The sequence below is a fragment of the Neolamprologus brichardi genome, chromosome 3, assembly GCF_056152115.1.
Source record: "Neolamprologus brichardi isolate AB-2024 chromosome 3, ASM5615211v1, whole genome shotgun sequence".
Taxonomy (NCBI): Eukaryota; Metazoa; Chordata; class Actinopteri; order Cichliformes; family Cichlidae; genus Neolamprologus; species Neolamprologus brichardi.
The window spans coordinates 49,342,501-49,362,098 of NC_142106.1; the positions used below are offsets into that span (position 1 = coordinate 49,342,501).

The 19,598-nt window shown below is 44.7% G+C and overlaps 2 protein-coding genes, 2 non-coding genes and 19 pseudogenes across 4 annotated transcripts; 4 read left to right on the forward strand and 19 right to left on the reverse strand.

Annotated features, from left to right (window-relative positions):
- Window positions 1-356: 356 nt before the first annotated feature.
- Window positions 357-475, reverse strand: LOC148105480 (5S ribosomal RNA; annotated as a pseudogene).
- Window positions 476-865: 390 nt separating this feature from the next.
- LOC148105481 (5S ribosomal RNA) lies at window positions 866-984 on the reverse strand (annotated as a pseudogene).
- Window positions 985-1,374: 390 nt separating this feature from the next.
- On the reverse strand, window positions 1,375-1,493 carry LOC148105482 (5S ribosomal RNA; annotated as a pseudogene).
- Window positions 1,494-1,883: 390 nt separating this feature from the next.
- LOC148105483 (5S ribosomal RNA) lies at window positions 1,884-2,002 on the reverse strand (annotated as a pseudogene).
- A 390-nt stretch (window positions 2,003-2,392) lies between these two features.
- On the reverse strand, window positions 2,393-2,511 carry LOC148105484 (5S ribosomal RNA; annotated as a pseudogene).
- A 390-nt stretch (window positions 2,512-2,901) lies between these two features.
- Window positions 2,902-3,020, reverse strand: LOC148105485 (5S ribosomal RNA; annotated as a pseudogene).
- A 390-nt stretch (window positions 3,021-3,410) lies between these two features.
- Window positions 3,411-3,529, reverse strand: LOC148105486 (5S ribosomal RNA; annotated as a pseudogene).
- A 390-nt stretch (window positions 3,530-3,919) lies between these two features.
- On the reverse strand, window positions 3,920-4,038 carry LOC148105487 (5S ribosomal RNA; annotated as a pseudogene).
- A 390-nt stretch (window positions 4,039-4,428) lies between these two features.
- Window positions 4,429-4,547, reverse strand: LOC148105488 (5S ribosomal RNA; annotated as a pseudogene).
- Window positions 4,548-4,936: 389 nt separating this feature from the next.
- LOC148105489 (5S ribosomal RNA) lies at window positions 4,937-5,055 on the reverse strand (annotated as a pseudogene).
- Window positions 5,056-5,445: 390 nt separating this feature from the next.
- LOC148105490 (5S ribosomal RNA) lies at window positions 5,446-5,598 on the reverse strand (annotated as a pseudogene).
- Window positions 5,599-5,988: 390 nt separating this feature from the next.
- Window positions 5,989-6,107, reverse strand: LOC148105491 (5S ribosomal RNA). The gene has a single exon (XR_015718684.1). It is a non-coding gene; the product is annotated as a 5S ribosomal RNA (ribosomal RNA).
- A 390-nt stretch (window positions 6,108-6,497) lies between these two features.
- LOC148105492 (5S ribosomal RNA) lies at window positions 6,498-6,616 on the reverse strand (annotated as a pseudogene).
- Window positions 6,617-7,005: 389 nt separating this feature from the next.
- LOC148105493 (5S ribosomal RNA) lies at window positions 7,006-7,124 on the reverse strand (annotated as a pseudogene).
- A 384-nt stretch (window positions 7,125-7,508) lies between these two features.
- On the reverse strand, window positions 7,509-7,627 carry LOC148105494 (5S ribosomal RNA; annotated as a pseudogene).
- Window positions 7,628-8,017: 390 nt separating this feature from the next.
- LOC148105495 (5S ribosomal RNA) lies at window positions 8,018-8,136 on the reverse strand (annotated as a pseudogene).
- A 383-nt stretch (window positions 8,137-8,519) lies between these two features.
- Window positions 8,520-8,638, reverse strand: LOC148105496 (5S ribosomal RNA; annotated as a pseudogene).
- A 390-nt stretch (window positions 8,639-9,028) lies between these two features.
- On the reverse strand, window positions 9,029-9,147 carry LOC148105497 (5S ribosomal RNA; annotated as a pseudogene).
- A 1,757-nt stretch (window positions 9,148-10,904) lies between these two features.
- Window positions 10,905-11,023, forward strand: LOC148105498 (5S ribosomal RNA; annotated as a pseudogene).
- A 389-nt stretch (window positions 11,024-11,412) lies between these two features.
- On the forward strand, window positions 11,413-11,531 carry LOC148105499 (5S ribosomal RNA). The gene has a single exon (XR_015718878.1). It is a non-coding gene; the product is annotated as a 5S ribosomal RNA (ribosomal RNA).
- A 393-nt stretch (window positions 11,532-11,924) lies between these two features.
- LOC148105500 (5S ribosomal RNA) lies at window positions 11,925-12,043 on the forward strand (annotated as a pseudogene).
- Window positions 12,044-12,492: 449 nt separating this feature from the next.
- Window positions 12,493-13,732, forward strand: LOC118455264 (uncharacterized). Its single transcript, XM_087838372.1, has 3 exons — window positions 12,493-12,845; window positions 12,921-13,215; window positions 13,307-13,732. The coding sequence occupies exons 1-3, from the start codon at window positions 12,493-12,495 to the stop codon at window positions 13,730-13,732; spliced, it is 1,074 nt and encodes a 357-aa protein (XP_087694498.1).
- Window positions 13,733-14,148: 416 nt separating this feature from the next.
- On the reverse strand, window positions 14,149-15,260 carry LOC148105501 (uncharacterized). Its single transcript, XM_087838373.1, has 3 exons — window positions 14,883-15,260; window positions 14,204-14,791; window positions 14,149-14,166 (listed from the first exon to the last, which is right to left on the reverse strand). The coding sequence occupies exons 1-3, from the start codon at window positions 15,258-15,260 to the stop codon at window positions 14,149-14,151; spliced, it is 984 nt and encodes a 327-aa protein (XP_087694499.1).
- Between the last annotated feature and the right edge of the window lie 4,338 nt (window positions 15,261-19,598).

Below are 19,598 nucleotides of genomic sequence, written 5' to 3' on the forward strand. Positions count from 1 at the left end.
TCAAGTGATGAGGTGGCCAGTACCTGAAGTTACGAACACAATCCTATAACCCTACCTGCATGCTTGCCTAATACCCTAACCCAAAGACTCAGTTTAGAATTTATCCAGCAGCACGGGCCCTGGATTTTTTATGATGGCCTCAGGAACCAGCACAGGGCCTGGTGTGGTGTAGTTAGCCTCGGCCAGCAGCACTGGCCCTGGTGTGTTGTAGGTGGCCTCAGCCAGCAGAACAAGACATTGGTGAAAACAGCCAAAAGCAATGTCGTTAATGTGCCCTCATTAATGGGCAGCTGCTTTGGGTCTTTTAATACACCCCTTCTCTGGATCAAAAGCAGTTCAATGACATGAAAATGAAAGGCTTACAGCACCAGGTATTCCCAGGCAGTCTCCCATCCAAGTACTAACCAAGCCCAGCCCTGCTTAGCTTCCGAGATCAGACGAGGTCAGGCGTGCTCAGGGTGGTATGGCCGTAAGATCCTGCCCACAGCACAATGTGTCAATTTATGGAATCAAGTGATGAGGTTGCCAGTACCTGAAGTTACGAACACAATCCTATAACCCTACCTGCATGCTTGCCTAATACCCTAAGCCAAAGACTCAGTTTAGCATTTATCCAGCAGCACAGGCCCTGGATTTTTGAAGATGGCCTCAGGAACCAGCACAGGGCCTGGTGTGGTGTAGTTAGCCTCGGCCAGCAGCACTGGCCCTGGTGTGTTGTAGGTGGCCTCAGCCAGCAGAACAAGACATTGGTGAAAACAGCCAAAAGCAATGTCGTTAATGTGCCCTCATTAATGGGCAGCTGCTTTGGGTCTTTTAATACACCCCTTCTCTGGATCAAAAGCAGTTCAATGACATGAAAATGAAAGGCTTACAGCACCAGGTATTCCCAGGCAGTCTCCCATCCAAGTACTAACCAAGCCCAGCCCTGCTTAGCTTCCGAGATCAAGCTAGGTCAGGCGTGCTCAGGGTGGTATGGCCATAAGCTGCTGCCCACAGCACAATGTGTCAATTTATGGAATCAAGTGATGAGGTGGCCAGTACCTGAAGTTACGAACACAATCCTATAACCCTACCTGCATGCTTGCCTAATACCCTAAGCCAAAGACTCAGTTTAGCATTTATCCAGCAGCACAGGCCCTGGATTTTTGAAGATGGCCTCAGGAACCAGCACAGGGCCTGGTGTGGTGTAGTTAGCCTCGGCCAGCAGCACTGGCCCTGGTGTGTTGTAGGTGGCCTCAGCCAGCAGAACAAGACATTGGTGAAAACAGCCAAAAGCAATGTTGTTAATGTGCCCTCATTAATGGGCATCTGCTTTGGGTCTTTTAATACACCCCTTCTCTGGATCAAAAGCAGTTCAATGACATGAAAATGAAAGGCTTACAGCACCAGGTATTCCCAGGCAGTCTCCCATCCAAGCACTAACCAAGCCCAGCCCTGCTTAGCTTCCGAGATCAGACGAGGTCAGGCGTGCTCAGGGTGGTATGGCCGTAAGCTGCTGCCCACAGCACAATGTGTCAATTTATGGAATCAAGTCATGAGGTGGCCAGTACCTGAAGTTACGAACACAATCCTATAACCCTACCTGCATGCTTGCCTCATACCCTAACCCAAAGACTCAGTTTAGCATTTATCCAACCGCACAGGACCTGGATTTTTGAAGATGGCCTCAGGAACCAGCACAGGGCCTGGTGTGGTGTAGTTAGCCTCGGCCAGCAGCACTGGCCCTGGTGTGTTGTAGGTGGCCTCAGCCAGCAGAACAAGACATTGGTGAAAACAGCCAAAAGCAATGTCGTTAATGTGCCCTCATTAATGGGCAGCTGCTTTGGGTCTTTTAATACACCCCTTCTCTGAATCAAAAGCAGTTCAATGACATAAAAATGAAAGGCTTACAGCACCAGGTATTCCCAGGCAGTCTCCCATCCAAGTACTAACCAAGCCCAGCCCTGCTTAGCTTCCGAGATCAGACGAGGTCAGGCATGCTCAGGGTGGTATGGCCGTAAGCTGCTGCCCACAGCACAATGTGTCAATTTATGGAATCAAGTGATGAGGTGGCCAGTACCTGAAGTTACGAACACAATCCTATAACCCTACTTGCATGCTTGCCTAATACCCTAAGCCAAAGACTCAGTTTAGCATTTATCCAGCAGCACAGGCCCTGGATTTTTGAAGATGGCCTCAGGAACCAGCACAGGGCCTGGTGTGGTGTAGTTAGCCTCGGCCAGGAGCACTGGCCCTGGTGTGTTGTAGGTGGCCTCAGCCAGCAGAACAAGACATTGGTGAAAACAGCCAAAAGCAATGTTGTTAATGGGCCCTCATTAATGGGCATCTGCTTTGGGTCTTTTAATACACCCCTTCTCTGGATCAAAAGCAGTTCAATGACATGAAAATGAAAGGCTTACAGCACCAGGTATTCCCAGGCAGTCTCCCATCCAAGTACTAACCAAGCCCAGCCCTGCTTAGCTTCCGAGATCAAACGAGGTCAGGCGTGCTAAGGGTGGTATGGCCGTAAGATCCTGCCCACAGCACAATGTGTCAATTTATGGAATCAAGTGATGAGGTGGCCAGTACCTGAAGTTACGAACACAATCCTATAACCCTACCTGCATGCTTGCCTAATACCCTAAGCCAAATACTCAGTTTAGCATTTATCCAGCAGCACAGGCCCTGGATTTTTGAAGATGGCCTCGAGAACCAGCACAGGGCCTGGTGTGGTGTAGTTAGCCTCGGCCAGCAGCACTGGCCCTGGTGTGTTGTAGGTGGCCTCAGCCAGCAGAACAAGACATTGGTGAAAACAGCCAAAAGCAATGTCGTTAATGTGCCCTCATTAATGGGCAGCTGCTTTGGGTCTTTTAATACACCCCTTCTCTGGATCAAAAGCAGTTCAATGACATGAAAATGAAAGGCTTACAGCACCAGGTATTCCCAGGCAGTCTCCCATCCAAGTACTAACCAAGCCCAGCCCTGCTTAGCTTCCGAGATCAAATGAGGTCAGGCGTGCTAAGGGTGGTATGGCCGTAAGATCCTGCCCACAGCACAATGTGTCAATTTATGGAATCAAGTGATGAGGTGGCCAGTACCTGAAGTTACGGACACAATCCTATAACCCTACCTGCATGCTTGCCTAATACCCTAAGCCAAAGACTCAGTTTAGCATTTATCCAGCAGCACAGGCCCTGGATTTTTGAAGATGGCCTCAGGAACCAGCACAGGGCCTGTTGTGGTGTAGTTAGCCTCGGCCAGCAGCACTGGCCCTGGTGTGTTGTAGGTGGCCTCAGCCAGCAGAATAAGACATTGGTGAAAACAGCCAAAAGCAATGTCGTTAATGTGCCCTCATTAATGGGCAGCTGCTTTGGGTCTTTTAATACACCCCTTCTCTGGTTCAAAAGCAGTTCAATGACATGAAAATGAAAGGCTTACAGCACCAGGTATTCCCAGGCAGTCTCCCATCCAAGTACTAACCAAGCCCAGCCCTGCTTAGTTTCCGAGATCAGACGAGGTCAGGCGTGCTCAGGGTGGTATGGCCGTAGGCTGCTGCCCACAGCACAATGTGTCAATTTATGGAATCAAGTGATGAGGTGGCCAGTACCTGAAGTTACGAACACAATTCTATAACCCTACCTGCATGCTTGCCTAATACCCTAAGCCAAAGACTCAGTTTAGCATTTATTCAGCAGCACAGGCCCTGGATTTTTGAAGATGGCCTCAGGAACCAGCACAGGGCCTGGTGTGGTGTAGTTAGCCTCGGCCAGCAGCACTGGCCCTGGTGTGTTGTAGGTGGCCTCAGCCAGCAGAACAAGACATTGGTGAAAACAGCCAAAAGCAATGTCGTTAATGTGCCCTCATTAATGGGCAGCTGCTTTGGGTCTTTTAATACACCCCTTCTCTGGATCAAAAGCAGTTCAATGACATGAAAATGAAAGGCTTACAGCACCAGGTATTCCCAGGCAGTCTCCCATCCAAGTATTAACCAAGCCCAGCCCTGCTTAGCTTCCGAGATCAGACGAGGTCAGGCGTGCTCAGGGTGGTATGGCCGTAAGCTGCTGCCCAAAGCACAATGTGTCAATTTATGGAATCAAATGATGAGGTGGCCAGTACCTGAAGTTACGAACACAATCCTATAACCCTACCTGCATGCTTGCCTAATACCCTAACCCAAAGACTCAGTTTAGCATTTATCCAGCAGCACAGGACCTGGATTTTTGAAGATGGCCTTAGGAACCAGCACAGGGCCTGGTGTGGTGTAGTTAGCCTCGGCCAGCAGCACTGGCCCTGGTGTGTTGTAGGTGGCCTCAGCCAGCAGAACAAGACATTGGTGAAAACAGCCAAAAGCAATGTTGTTAATGTGCCCTCATTAATGGGCATCTGCTTTGGGTCTTTTAATACACCCCTTCTCTGGATCAAAAGCAGTTCAATGACATGAAAATGAAAGGCTTACAGCACCAGGTATTCCCAGGCAGTCTCCCATTCAAGTACTAACCAAGCCCAGCCCTGCTTAGCTTTAGAGATCAGACGAGGTCAGGAGTGCTCAGGGTGGTATGGCCGTAAGCTGCTGCCCACAGCACAATGTGTCAATTTATGGAATCAAGTGATGAGGTGGCCAGTACCTGAAGTTACGAACACAATCCTATAACCCTACCTGCATGCTTGCCTAATACCCTAAGCCAAAGACTCAGTTTAGCATTTATCCAGCAGCACAGGACCTGGAATTTGAAGATGGCCTCAGGAACCAGCACAGGGCCTGGTGTGGTGTAGTTAGCCTCGGCCAGCAGCACTGGCCCTGGTGTGTTGTAGGTGGCCTCAGCCAGCAGAACAAGACATTGGTGAAAACAGCCAAAAGCAATGTCGTTAATGTGCCCTCATTAATGGGCATCTGCTTTGGGTCTTTTAATACACCCCTTCTCTGGATCAAAAGCAGTTAAATGACATGAAAATGAAAGGCTTACAGCACCAGGTATTCCCAGGAAGTCTCCCATTCAAGTACTAACCAAGCCCAGCCCTGCTTAGCTTCCGAGATCAGACGAGGTCAGGCGTGCTCAGGGTGGTATGGCCGTAAGGTCTTGCCCAAAGCACAATGTGTCAATTTATGGAATCAAGTGATGAGGTGGCCAGTACCTGAAGTTACGAACACAATCCTATAACCCTACCTGCATGCTTGCCTAATAACCTAAGCCAAAGACTCAGTTTAGCATTTATCCAGCAGCACAGGCCCTGGATTTTTGAAGATGGTCTCAGGAACCAGCACAGGGCATGGTGTGGTGTAGTTAGCCTCGGCCAGCAGCACTGGCCCTGGTGTGTTGTAGGTGGCCTCAGCCAGCAGAACAAGACATTGGTGAAAACAGCCAAAAGCAATGTCGTTAATGTGCCCTCATTAATGGGAAGCTGCTTTGGGTCTTTTAATACACCCCTTCTCTGAATCAAAAGCAGTTCAATGACATGAAAATGAAAGGCTTACAGCACCAGGTATTCCCAGGCAGTGTCCCATCCAAGTACTAACCACGCCCCAGGCAGTCTCCCATCCAAGTACTAACCAAGCCCAGCCCTGGTTAGCTTACGAGATCAGACGAGGTCAGGAGTGCTCAGGGTGGTATGGCCATAAGCTGCTGCCTACAGCACAATGTGTCAATTTATGGAATCAAGTGATGAGGTGGCCAGTACCTGAAGTTACGAACACAATCCTATAACCCTACCTGCATGCTTGCCTCATACCCTAACCCAAAGACTCAGTTTAGCATTTATCCAGCAGCACAGGCCCTGGATTTTTGAAGATGGTCTCAGGAACCAACACAGGGCCTGGTGTGGTGTAGTTAGCCTCGGCCAGCAGCACTGGCCCTGGTGTGTTGTAGGTGGCCTCAGCCAGCAGAACAAGACATTGGTGAAAACAGCCAAAAGCAATGTCGTTAATGTGCCCTCATTAATGGGCAGCTGCTTTGGGTCTTTTAATACACCCCTTCTCTTGATCAAAAGCAGTTCAATGACATGAAAATGAAAGGCTTACAGCACCAGGTATTCCCAGGTAGTCTCCCATCCAAGTACTAACCAAGCCCAGCCCTGCTTAGCTTCCGAGATCAGACGAGGTCAGGCGTGCTCAGGGTGGTATGGCCGTAAGCTGCTGCCCACAGCACAATGTGTCAATTTATGGAATCAAGTGATGAGGTGGCCAGTACCTGAAGTTACGAACACAATCCTATAACCCTACCTGCATGCTTGCCTAATACCCTAAGCCAAAGACTCAGTTTAGCATTTATCCAGCAGCACAGGCCCTGGATTTTTGAAGATGGTCTCAGGAACAAGCACAGGGCCTGGTGTGGTGTAGTTAGCCTCGGCCAGCAGCACTGGCACTGGTGTGTTGTAGGTGGCCTCAGCCAGCAGAACAAGACATTGGTGAAAACAGCCAAAAGCAATGTCGTTAATGTGCCCTCATTAATGGGCAGCTGCTTTGGGTCTTTTAATACACCCCTTCTCTGGATCAAAAGCAGTTCAATGACATGAAAATGAAAGGCTTACAGCACCAGGTATTCCCAGGCAGTCTCCCATCCAAGTACTAACCAAGCCAAGCCCTGCTTAGCTTCCGAGATCAGACGAGGTCAGGCATGCTCAGGGTGGTATGGCTGTAAGCTGCTGGCCACAGCACAATGTGTCAATTTATGGAATCAAGTGATGAGGTGGCCAGTACCTGGAGTTACGAACACAATCCTATAACCCTACCTGCATGCTTGCCTCATACCCTAACCCAAAGACTCAGTTTAGCATTTATCCAGCAGCACAGGACCTGGATTTTTGAAGATGGCCTCAGAAACAAGCACAGGGCCTGGTTTTGTGTAGTTTACTCGGCCAGCAGCACTGGCCCTGGTGTGTTGTAGGTGGCCTCAGCCAGCAGAACAAGACATTGGTGAAAACAGCCAAAAGCAATGTCGTTAATGTGCCCTCATTAATGGGCAGGTGCTTTGGGTCTTTTAATACACCCCTTCTCTGAATCAAAAGCAGTTCAATGACATGGAAATGAAAGGCTTACAGCACCAGGTATTCCCAGGCAGTCTCCCATCCAAGTACTAACCAAGCCCAGCCCTGCTTAGCTTCCGATATCAGACGAGGTAAGGGGTGCTCAGGGTGGTATGGCCGTAAGGTGCTGCCCACAGCACAATGTGTCAATTTATGGAATCAAGTGATGAGGTGGCCAGTACCTGAAGTTACGAACACAATCCTATAACCCTACCTACATGCTTGCCTAATACCCTAACCCAAAGACTCAGTTTAGCATTTATCCAGCAGCACAGGCCCTGGATTTTTGAAGATGGCCTCAGGAACCAGCACAGGGCCTGGTGTGGTGTAGTTAGCCTCGGCCAGCAGCACTGGCCCTGGTGTGTTGTAGGTGGCCTCAGCCAGCAGAACAAGACATTGGTGAAAACAGCCAAAAGCAATGTCGTTAATGTGCCCTCATTAATGGGCAGCTGCTTTGGGTCTTTTAATACACCCCTTCTCTGAATCAAAAGCAGTTCAATGACATGAAAGGCTTACAGCACCAGGTATTCCCAGGCAGTCTCCCATCCAAGTACTAACAGAGCCTAGCCCTGCTTAGCTTCCGAGATCAGACGAGGTCAGGCGTGCTCAGGGTGGTATGGCCGTAAGCTGCTGCCCACAGCACAATGTGTCAATTTATGGAATCAAGTGATGAGGTGGCCAGTACCTGAAGTTACGAACACAATCCTATAACCCTACCTGCATGCTTGCCTAATACCCTAAGCCAAAGACTCAGTTTAGCATTTATCCAGCAGCACAGGCCCTGGATTTTTGAAGATGGCCTCAGGAACCAGCACAGGGCCTGGTGTGGTGTAGTTAGCCTCGGCCAGCAGCACTGGCCCTGGTGTGTTGTAGGTGGCCTCAGCCAGCAGAACAAGACATTGGTGAAAACAGCCAAAAGCAATGTTGTTAATGTGCCCTCATTAATGGGCAGCTGCTTTGGGTCTTTTAATACACCCCTTCTCTGGATCAAAAGCAGTTCAATGACAAGAAAATGAAAGGCTTACAGCACCAGGTATTACCAGGCAGTCTCCCATCCAAGTACCAACCAAACCAAGCCCTGCTTAGCTTCCGAGATCAGACGAGGTCAGGCGTGCTCAGGGTGGTATGGCCGTAAGCGGCTGCCCACAGCACAATGTGTCAATTTATGGAATCAAGTGATGAGGTGGCCATTACCTGAAGTTACGAAGAATATCCTATAACCCTACCTGCATGCTTGCCTAATACCCTAACCCAAAGACTCAGTTTAGCATTTATCCAGGAGCACAGGACCTTGAATTTGAAGATGGCCTCAGGAACCAGCACAGGGCCTGGTGTGGTGTAGTTAACCTCGGCCAGCAGCACTGGCCCTGGTGTGTTGTATGTGGCCTCAGCCAGCAGAACAAGACATTGGTGAAAACAGCCAAAAGCAATGTTGTTAATGTGCCCTCATTAATGGGCAGGTGCTTTGGGTCTTTTAATACACCCCTTCTCTGGATCAAAAGTAGTTCAATGACATGAAAGGTTTACAGCACCAGATATTCCCAGGCAGTCTCCCATCCAAGTACTAACCAAGCCCAGCCCTGCTTAACTTCCGAGATCAGACGAGGTCAGGAGTGCTCAGGGTGGTATGGCCGTAAGCTGATGCCCACAGCACAATGTGTCAATTTATGGAATCAAGTGATGAGGTTGCCAGTACCTGAAGTTACGAACACAATCCTATAACCTTACCTGCATGCTTGCCTCATACCCTAAGCCAAAGACTCAGTTTAGCATTTATCCAGCAGCACAGGCCCTGGATTTTTGAAGATGGCCTCAGGAACCAGCACAGGGCCTGGTGTGGTGTAGTTAGCCTTGGCCAGCAGCACTGGCCCTGGTGTGTTGTAGGTGGCCTCAGCCAGCAGAACAAGACATTGGTGAAAACAGCCAAAAGCAATGTCGTTAATGTGCCCTCATTAATGGGCAGCTGCTTTGGGTCTTTTAATACACCCCTTCTCTGGATCAAAAGCAGTTCAATGACATGAAAATGAAAGGCTTACAGCACCAGGTATTCCCAGGTAGTCTCCCATCCAAGTACTAACCAAGCCCAGCCCTGCTTAGCTTCCGAGATCAGACGAGGTCAGGCGTGCTCGGGGTGGTATGGCCGTAAGCTGCTGCCCACGGCACAATATGTCAATTTATGGAATCAAGTGATGAGGTGGCCAGTACCTGAAGTTACGAACACAATCCTATAACCCTACCTGCATGTTTGCCTAATACCCTAAGCAAAAGACTCAGTTTAGCATTTATCCAGCAGCACAGGCCCTGGATTTTTGAAGATGGCCTCAGGAACCAGCACAGGGCCTGGTGTGGTGTAGTTAGCCTCGGCCAGCAGCACTGGCCCTGGTGTGTTGTAGGTGGCCTGAGCCAGCAGAACAAGTCATTGGTGAAAACAGCCAAAAGCAATGTCGTTAATGTGCCCTCATTAATGGGCAGCTGCTTTGGGTCTTTTAATACACCCCTTCTCTGGATCAAAAGCAGTTCAATGACATGAAAATGAAAGGCTTTGATTGGTGGATTCAACTTGAGCAGATCCAGGCTTTTTGACTCTCATAGATACAGTTGAAAATATAAAGCTGAAAAAAAACCCTGAAGAAGCCGATGTCAGTTTTTGAAAAAGTTTTTGAATTTCTCATAACTTTACAGAAGTGTGTGTGTTTGTGTGTGCTTTGTGACTCAATTTTTATTCGTTGGTGACCAGCATCCATTAGTGATTTCAACTTGACCAGATTCAGACTTATTGACTGGCACAGAAACTTACAGGACACTTCATGCTCTGTTTGTCTCTGTGTGCCCTTGTGTGTATGTGTTTCTATGTCTGTGTATATGCTTGCATCTATTTTTGTACGCATTGTTTTCTGAACATGGGTTATGTGTCTGTGTGTGTTCCTATTTGTAAACATTGCTAGGCATGTCATTTTTGCCTTAGCTTTGTGTATCTGCCGGCAGTTCCTTTGTGACTTTTCTAATGTTTCTGCCTTAGCAGAAACATTAGCTAGAACTTCAGCTTTTTGAAGCTGGCCGTTTTGCATTTCCAATATTTCTGCTAAAGTTATTACTTTTCTGCTGAATTATACTATTTCAGTTCCTGTTTTGCATTTCTACTACGTGTTACTATTATACTACTGTATATTAAGTTGTACTCTTACAACATTTTTCAAAGTTTTTAGGTTTGTGCTACATATTAACATTTCTGCTGTATTACAACACTTTTGCCATGTTGTACTATTTCTGCCAAGTTACTATGTTTCTGCTGAGTTACAACATTTCTGCTATATTCCCCTTTTCATATAGGATTTTTGCAAACACTTTATGTTTCTTCTTAAGTTTCTTCAAAGTTATTATATTTTTGCTCAGTTGTTATTCATCTACAAAGTTATTACAATTTCAACAACTTTTCAGATACTGACTTCAGCTTCTTCAGCTATTTTCAGCTTTTTAAGCAGTTTTCAGCAGAAAGCTTCAGCTTTAAAGCATCCACACAGCATTTTCGCAGGAAATGCAAATTTTTCTAGTTTACACTGTAACTCACACGTTCAATTATTTAAATTTGATAAACACACTTTAGAGAAAAAACAAAACTTTATTCTATTTTCATCATTTCCCGTATTTCCCGTCCCATTTCCCGTCTTCATTAATATGAAAATCACTGTTAGGGGCTAACTACACCACACCAGGCCCTGTGCTGGTTCCTGAGGCCATCTTCAAAAATCCAGGGCCTGTGCTGCTGGATAAATGCTAAACTGAGTCTTTGGGTTAGGGTATTAGGCAAGCATGCAGGTAGGGTTATAGGATTGTGTTCGTAACTTCAGGTACTGGCCACCTCATCACTTGATTCCATAAATTGACACATTGTGCTGTGGGCAACAACTTGCGGCCATACCACCCTGAGCATGCCTGACCTCGTCTAATCTCGGAAGCTAAGCAGGGCTGGGCTTGGTTAGTACTTGAATGGGAGACTCCCTGGGAATACCTGGTGCTGTAAGCCTTTCATTTTCATGTCATTGAACTGCTTTTGATCCAGAGAAGGGGTGTATTAAAAGACCCAAAGCAGCTGCCCATTAATGAGGGCACATTAACAACATTGCTTTTGGCTGTTTTCACCAATGTCTTGTTCTGCTGGCTGAGGCCACCTATTAAACACCAGGGCCAGTGCTGCTGGCCGAGGCTAACTACACCACACCAGGCCCTGTGCTGGTTCCTGAGGCCATCTTCAAATTCCAGGTCCTGTGCTGCTGGATAAATGCTAAACTGAGTCTTTGGCTTAGGGTATTAGGCAAGCATGCAGGTACGGTTATAGGATTGTGTTCGTAACTTCAGGTACTGGCCACCTCATCACTTGATTCCATAAATTGACACATTGTGCTGTGGGCAGCAGCTTACGGCCATACCACCCTGAGCACGCCTGACCTCGTCTGATCTCGGAAGCTAAGCAGGGCTGGGCTTGGTTAGTACTTGGATGGGAGACTGCCTGGGAATACCTGGTGCTGTAAGCCTTTCATTTTCATGTCATTGAACTGCTTTTGATCCAGAGAAGGGGTGTATTAAAAGACCCAAAGCAGATGCCCATTAATGAGGGCACATTAACAACATTGCTTTTGGCTTTTTTCACCAATGTCTTGTTCTGCTGGCTGAGGCCACCTACAACACACCAGGGCCAGTGCTGCTGGCCGAGGCTAACTACACCACACCAGGCCCTGTGCTGGTTCCTGAGGCCATCTTCAAAAATCCAGGGCCTGTGCTGCTGGATAAATGCTAAACTGAGTCTTTGGCTTAGGGTATTAGGCAAGCATGCAGGTAGGGTTATAGGATTGTGTTCGTAACTTCAGGTACTGGCCACCTCATTGCTTGATTCCATAAATTGACACATTGTGCTGTGGGCAGTAGTAGCTTACAGCCATACCACCCTGAGCACTCCTGACCTCGTCTAATCTCGGAAGCTAAGCAGGGCTGGGCTTGGTTAGTACTTGGATGGGAGACTGCCTGGGAATACCTGGTGCTGTAAGTCTTTCTTTTTCATGTCATTGAACTGCTTTTGATCCAGAGAAGGGGTGTATTACAGTTTTTTCTAATGGCTTTAACCCTAACTGTGATTCCTATAGCACAATTCCTAAAACTATTAATACTTATAGCAAAACCACTCACTGAGTTTGCAAAACTAAAAGCACAAACACTTCTTTGCACTCAGTTTGCAATTTTGTAACACACACTTTGCAAGTGTGTAGGCACAATTCACTGCACAACACTCTTTTTGCAGAACTTTAAACACAACTCACTGCTTACACTCAATTACCAAGTTTCCAACACACTCCTAGCAAAATTATACACATGTATGGCTATCATTAACACTATTTTGCCAACTGTCTGGCACACTTTCACATGTAAAAACTGTTTTAGATAATTAGTCCACTTTGCAATCAGCCTAAGCACTATAAACAGGCCACAGGTAAGCTGTCTATGTGGAGTACAATGGAAGGAGCAGTAAGGGTGAGAAGAGTGAGAATCAGAGGAGGCCGAGGGAGAGGACGTGGAGGTGAAGAAGTTGGAGGAAGAGGACGTGTAGGTGAAGAAGCAAGAGGGTTAGAGGAAGTTAGAGGAAGAGGACAAGGAGGAGCAAGAAGAGGACGAGGAGGGGAAAGAGGAAGGGTAAGAAGAGTAAGAAACAGAATAACTGATGACATCAGAGCTACAATAGTGGACCATGTCATCAACCATGGGATGACCCTGAGGGAAGCTGGCCAACGGGTTCAGGCTAAACTGAGCCGCTACACTGTGGCAAGCATCATTAGGACATTTCGAAATGAGAATCGGTAAGTACTTTGTAGCACTGCCATGCTCTGATGAGAAACACAACATGCAAAAATACTGAAACTGTTACTTTACAGAATTGCTAGACGTCCAGATGTTGGGGGCAGAGGCAGAATGTTCACTCCAGAGCAAGAGACCCATATAGTGAACATGGTGATTGCCAATAATGCAATAAGATTGCGCGAAATACAGCAGCGCATAATTGATAATGATATGATAATTGACACCATCTTTCAAAATATACACAGTGCAAGCATTTCTGCACTAAGTCGTGTACTTGCACGCCACAGAATAAGAATGAAGAAAATTTACAGAGTTCCTTTCGAGAGAAACACAGAACGTGTAAAGCAACTGCGATATGACTATGTGCAGGTAAGCTAGTGTCATTGGTTCTGAATTTGGAAGTGCATACTGTAGTGCTGTGCATGGGCCTGATGTGTTGCATTTGTTTTGTCTTGTCCAGAGAGTGATGGAACTAGAAGCAGATGCAACAGGACATGAGCTACTTTTTGTAGATGAGGCCGGTTTTAACCTCAGTAAAACCAGGAGACGTGGCAGGAACATTATTGGACACCGTGCCATCATCAATGTCCCAGGACAACGTGGTGGTAACATAACCATGTGTGCAGCTATAAGCCAAAATGGTGTTGGTCACCATCATGCAACCATAGGCCCATACAACACTGCACACATTATTGCATTCCTGGACACCTTGCATGACATGCTCACTGTTCAGAGACCAGAGCAGACCCGATATGTCATCATATGGGACAATGTTAGTTTCCATAGGACTGCTTTGGTCCGCAACTGGTTTACAGACCACCCATCCTTCATGGCACTCAACCTCCCTCCATACTCTCCATTCTTACAGTTTTTTCTGATTGCTTAAGCACATTTTTTGTAACTATTGGCTATTTTTGCAAAACTCTACACACAAATAAGAAAACCTGTCACCCAATTATCAAAACATTGTAGTTCTCTTGCAAAAGCGAACACAGCTAGATTAACTCTTCACACCTTCGTAAAAATGGTGTTTTCGTATCAAACAGTACACACAAGCCATCATCTACTAAGCACACAATGCGCCAACTGCACACTGATGGTATGAATACAAAACACATCTGGCTTTTGCTTTCTCTGTGTACAGATGTCAATTTGAGGTCACACTTTTGTCATAGTGTCATGTAAACATACAAGGATCCAAACTTCAAGTATTGGTGTTTATTCACACTCATCAAAACCAAGACAAAGTCAGAACACAAAATAGGAATTTCACAAAAAAAAGGGAAAAAAAAGACAATGAGCCTACATCATGTCGTCTTTCTGGGTCCGGCCACAAAATTTCATCGACATCGCATGCGATATCCTCCAGTCCAAGGCACCGGGGAAAATATCTCCTTGAATGCCGTATCCAGGCCTGACATGATGCCTGGTCAATATCTCCACATGCCTCCTCCATTGCCTGTAAAAGGGCTACCTGTTGATGAGGATGACGGTCGTACACTTTCCAGCGCCAGGCAGAGAAGAACTCCTCGATGGGATTTAAGAATGGAGAGTATGGAGGGAGGTTGAGTGCCATGAAGGATGGGTGGTCTGTAAACCAGTTGCGGACCAAAGCAGCCCTATGGAAACTAACATTGTCCCATATGATGACATATCGGGTCTGCTCTGGTCTCTGAACAGTGAGCATGTCATGCAAGGTGTCCAGGAATGCAATAATGTGTGCAGTGTTGTATGGGCCTATGGTTGCATGATGGTGAACAACACCATTTTGGCTTATAGCTGCACACATGGTTATGTTACCACCACGTTGTCCTGGGACATTGATGATGGCACGGTGTCCAATTATGTTCCTGCCACGTCTCCTGGTTTTACTGAGGTTAAAACCAGCCTCATCTACAAAAAGTAGCTCATGTCCCGTTGCATCTGCATCTAGTTCCATCACTCTCTGGACAAGACAAAACAAATGCAACACATCAGGCCCATGCACAGCATTACAGTATGCACTTCCAAATTCAGAACCAATGACACTAGCTTACCTGCACATAGTCATATCGCAGTTGCTTTACACGTTCTGTGTTTCTCTCGAAAGGAACTCTGTAAATTTGCTTCATTCTTATTCTGTGGCGCGCAAGTACACGACTTAGTGTAGAAATGCTTGCACTGTGTATATTTTGAAAGATGGTGTCATTATCAATTATGCGCTGCTGTATTTCGCGCAGTCTTATTGCATTATTGGCAATCACCATGTTCACTATATGGGTCTCTTGCTCTGGAGTGAACATTCTGCCTCTGCCCCCAACATCTGGACGTCTAGCAATTCTGTAAAGTAACAATTTCAGTATTTTTGCATGTATGGTACTGTTGTGTTTCTCATTAGAGTATGGCAGTGCTACAAAGTAGTTACCGATTCTCATTTCGAAATGTCCTAATGATGCTTGCCACAGTGTAGCGGCTCAGTTTAGGCTGAACCCGTTGGCCAGCTTCCCTCAGGGTCATCCCATGGTTGATGACATGGTCCACTATTGTAGCCCTGATGTCATCAGTTATTCTGTTTCTTACTCTTCTTACCCTTCCTCTCCCCCCTCCTCGTCCTCCTCTCCCCCCTTCTCATCCTCCTCTTGCTCCTCCTTGTCCTTGTCGTCCTCTTCATCCTACTTCTTCACCTCCACGTCCTCTTCCTCGGCCTCCTCTACTTCTCACTCTTCCTGCTCCCTCCATTGTACTCCACACACAGAGCTTACCTGTATTATAGTGCTTAGGCTGATTGCAAAGTGAACTAATTATCTAAAAAAGTTTTCACAAGTGAAAGTGTGCCAGACAGTTGGCAAAATAGTGTTAATGATAGCCATACATGTGTATAATTTTGCTAGGAGTGTGTTGGAAATTTGGTAATTGAGTGTAAGCAGTGAGTTGTGCCTACAGTTTTGCAAAGTGTGTGTTACAAAATTGCAAACTGAGTGCAAAGCAGTGTTTGTGCTTTTAGATTTGCAAACTCAGTGAGTGGTTTTGCTATAAGTATTAATAGTTTTAGGAATTGTGCTATAAGAATCACAGTTAGGGTTTAAGCATTCAGAAAAAACTGTAATAGTACTTGAAGTTAACTGACATAGCCTACCTTGTGCACAGAGAAAGCAAAAGCCAGATGTGTTTTTTATTCATACCATCAGTGTGCAGTTAGCGCATTGTGTGCTTAGTAGATGATGGCTTGTGTGTACTGTTTGATACGAAAACACCATTTTTACGAAGGTGTGAAGAGTTAATCTAGCTGTGTTCGCTTTTGCAAGAGAACTACAATGTTTTGATAATTGGGTGACAGGTTTTCTTATTTGTGTGTAGAGTTTTGCAAAAATAGCCAATAGTTACAAAAAATGTGCTTAAGCAATCAGAAAAAACTGTAAGCAATCAGAAAAAACTGTAAGCAATCAGAAAAAACTGTAAAAACCAGACAGCATTTCATCAGAGCAGGGTCGGAGCAGGGTTTGTTAATTGCAATACCCCAAAGAAACCACTAGATGTCACTAGCTGGAAGGCTGGTGATGTGTGTATATCATCGCCGTCTTCTGTTTTATCCAGTAGTGCTGCTACTGCATAAAACAACACTAATACTAATTTGCAGTGTTTTTTTTTTAATAAATAGAAATCATTGCAATGGTTTCAATTATTCAAAGTAGACTAAACAGATTTGAAAAAAAGTATTAGAATCAAACTGGAATAAAAAATAACAACACAGCACAACACAACTTGATTTCTATTTTCGTTTCACCTTTCTTTTCAACTTTTCAACAAATTAGTTGAAAACAGCATCCGCAATACAACAGGAATTCTGTAAAGTCACATAAAAATGTAAAAGCATAGTTTTGTGACTGAATTTTTGCCATCAACATGCATTGTACCATTTTGGGCGCTCTCTGTTAACACAACTTCACACTACTTGAAAGCTTTGTGCAAGGAAAGAGACAATAATAGAAAGGCAGAGCAAGCAATGGTGTGGCTAGCTAAGACAACCCTTCACTCCTTAAATATCAGTTTGAATATATGTTTTGATTTGTATAATTTTTCATACATTCAACTTTTTGTGCAGTTTACTTCTCACAGTTTATTTATCTTAAAAATATACAGGCGGTAGGATTATGAAACACACACACACACACACACACACACACACACACTGACATGTCCTGTGTCATGGCCCAGCTTTTATAAGATTTTATTTTGTTATTTAAATATTCTATTTGATTTAATCTTGATATTGTTTTCTGTATTTTATCCCTCACTGTTTTTATTCTTTATCTTAGTTTCAAGTTGTTTCAGAGTTTAAAGACCCTTTGGGGGAACACTTTTTCTTCTTGGGCTATGTGTTTTTGTGACTAATCACAAATACACTTCAATACAGAAAACTGACTTTCTATTTCCAAAAATCTGGTTGGGAAAGTACAGATATTTTTTTTTAATGTAAAAAGAAAGGATGTCGATCCTGAAGCACTTATTGAAAGTACTGAGCTGCTCGTTTAAACTTCTCCTGACGTTCTCTGGTAGAGTTGGCCTTCAGATTGTGAATTTAGCATATTCTACTAAATAAAAGGTTTTTATTTAAGTTTCCTACAACTGTATCTTGAAAGAAAATAAGATTCTCTGCTAAGTGGAAGACATTGCATTCCATTGGCTCTATGATGTGACGGATCAATGTAATGGAAATAGTTTCCTTCTGTTGTTGCTGATGAATCACACAGAGGACCCACAACCGCATTTACAAATTCAGGTTGACAATGGGCAGAGCTCTTCAGTGAAATTGTTCTTTGCTTTTCTAACACAACTTATAAAGTTTTACAGCTGTGTACACCACCAATTAGAAAATAAAACCATAAAAAAATCCAATGTACAACCGGGGAATTTCCAGAGAAGACTTTAGCACTTACTGGATGATGTAGTGGTGTGTTTACGTAAGTAGCTGCCTCTGTTTAAAATGGCTACATAAATAACAAGTTTTTGATTAAATCAGAAGATCTTCATCTTTCCTAAATGTTGAGGTTTCACTTTCTAATTGCTTCTTTTATTGAGCATAAAAAGAGAGCAAAGAAGATGAGTGGTTTAGCAGACAGATCAGATAACAAAACTAAACATGTGGTTGAACATTTAAACAACAGGGCTCCTATCTGTGTGAAAAAGACCAGGATTTAGCTGGACTGCAGCCATAATAAAACTGACTTGTATTTATTACATGCTAGAGATAAAGAAGTTATTCAACCCTTGATAAGTACCTCCTTTATCAAAGAATACACTAAGCCGTCCTTTATGAAAGGACAGAAGATAATGTCAACGGACTATTGGACCTTCATTAATAAGATGAAGTGAAACTGATCGTGTAAGTGTTAATTATTAAGTTTCAGTAAAAGGACTAGATGTTACAGTATCAGGGGTTGTAACATCTAGTCCCGAATCTTTCATGGTCCTGGGCTTTGACCCAGTGTTTTAAGTTTGTTGTTATGTTTATTGTATTGTTTGGTCTTGTTCACTCTTTGGGGAATTATTGATTCTTATATTACGTTTTCAGAGCCCTGATCCAAGTTGTTATTTCACAGAGTTTTGTCACCTCTGTGTGTTCTCACCAGCACCCCTATATGTAGTTAGTCATGTCTGGTTATGGATGTCAAGTCTCTGTCTTGTCTCCATGTCGCTCTTGTTCTCCCTCTGTCCCACACTCTCTGTGTTTAGTTCATCTGAGTCTCACTAGGTGATTCTCTCTTTCCTCTTTTTATGTGATATCCTCTTGTCCTGTGTGCATTATGTTCAGTTCTGCTTCCCCTGTCTCGTCAGTCAGACTTCAGCCGTGTTCCCCTCCTCTCTGCCCCGATTTCCCTTTTGTGTAAACATTGTCTCTGTCGTCTCCTGTCTGCTGTCGATCTCCATCATCCTTCCAGCTGTGTGTTCTGTCAGTTTAGTGTTTCCCAGTTTAATTTCCAAGTGCCTTCATGGTTTTGTTATGTCAATCTGTGACTCCTGCAATAAAGCTGCCTTTGAGTCCTGCCTTTTTTGGACCTATCCCGCCTCACCCCACACAGCTTTCATGACAGTTTCCTGTGTGTGAACCTTCATGAAAAGCTGAGAGAAACCAAATATATGAACTATAAACATCTTTTCTTGCTTGAAGATCATACACTCTAATATATATATTACATGAAAATATCATGAATTGTATTTACATTATCAAAGGGAACATAAAGTTTAATATAATTCAGTCTGAATGTGTTTTGTCCTAAATTTAAGCGATGCTGTAACATCAGCCAATCATTACTCAAGTCACAGAAAGTTTTAGTAAAGGTCCAGTGGAAAAGCAAAAATCTCAACCTCACAACAATGTTGACCTCAATAAAACACATTTATGGTGATGCTAACAGAAACTTGATTTCCCTTCGCTTTTAGCACAACTACCATATTAATCTGATTAAAGGCTATTATTAGAGTTTCTTTTGCTGAAGCAAGCGATTAGGAATTGCAATTATAGCACTGCAGGGAAGAATATTTCAGAAATTAAGGAAATCAAAAAATGATGACTTGAGCTCAATGGTGGGCTGAGAACACAAGTCCATAAGTTCTCTATGAGCCTATCAATCTATCATCTTGATGCATTCTCAATCATCTAGGAAAATAAATCTCCAAAAGTTGATTCTGTTCATCTGGACATAGCGTATGAAGAAGTCACTTGGATGAGTGATGTCTCACATGTAAAAACTGAAAAAGAAGAAAGAGAACAC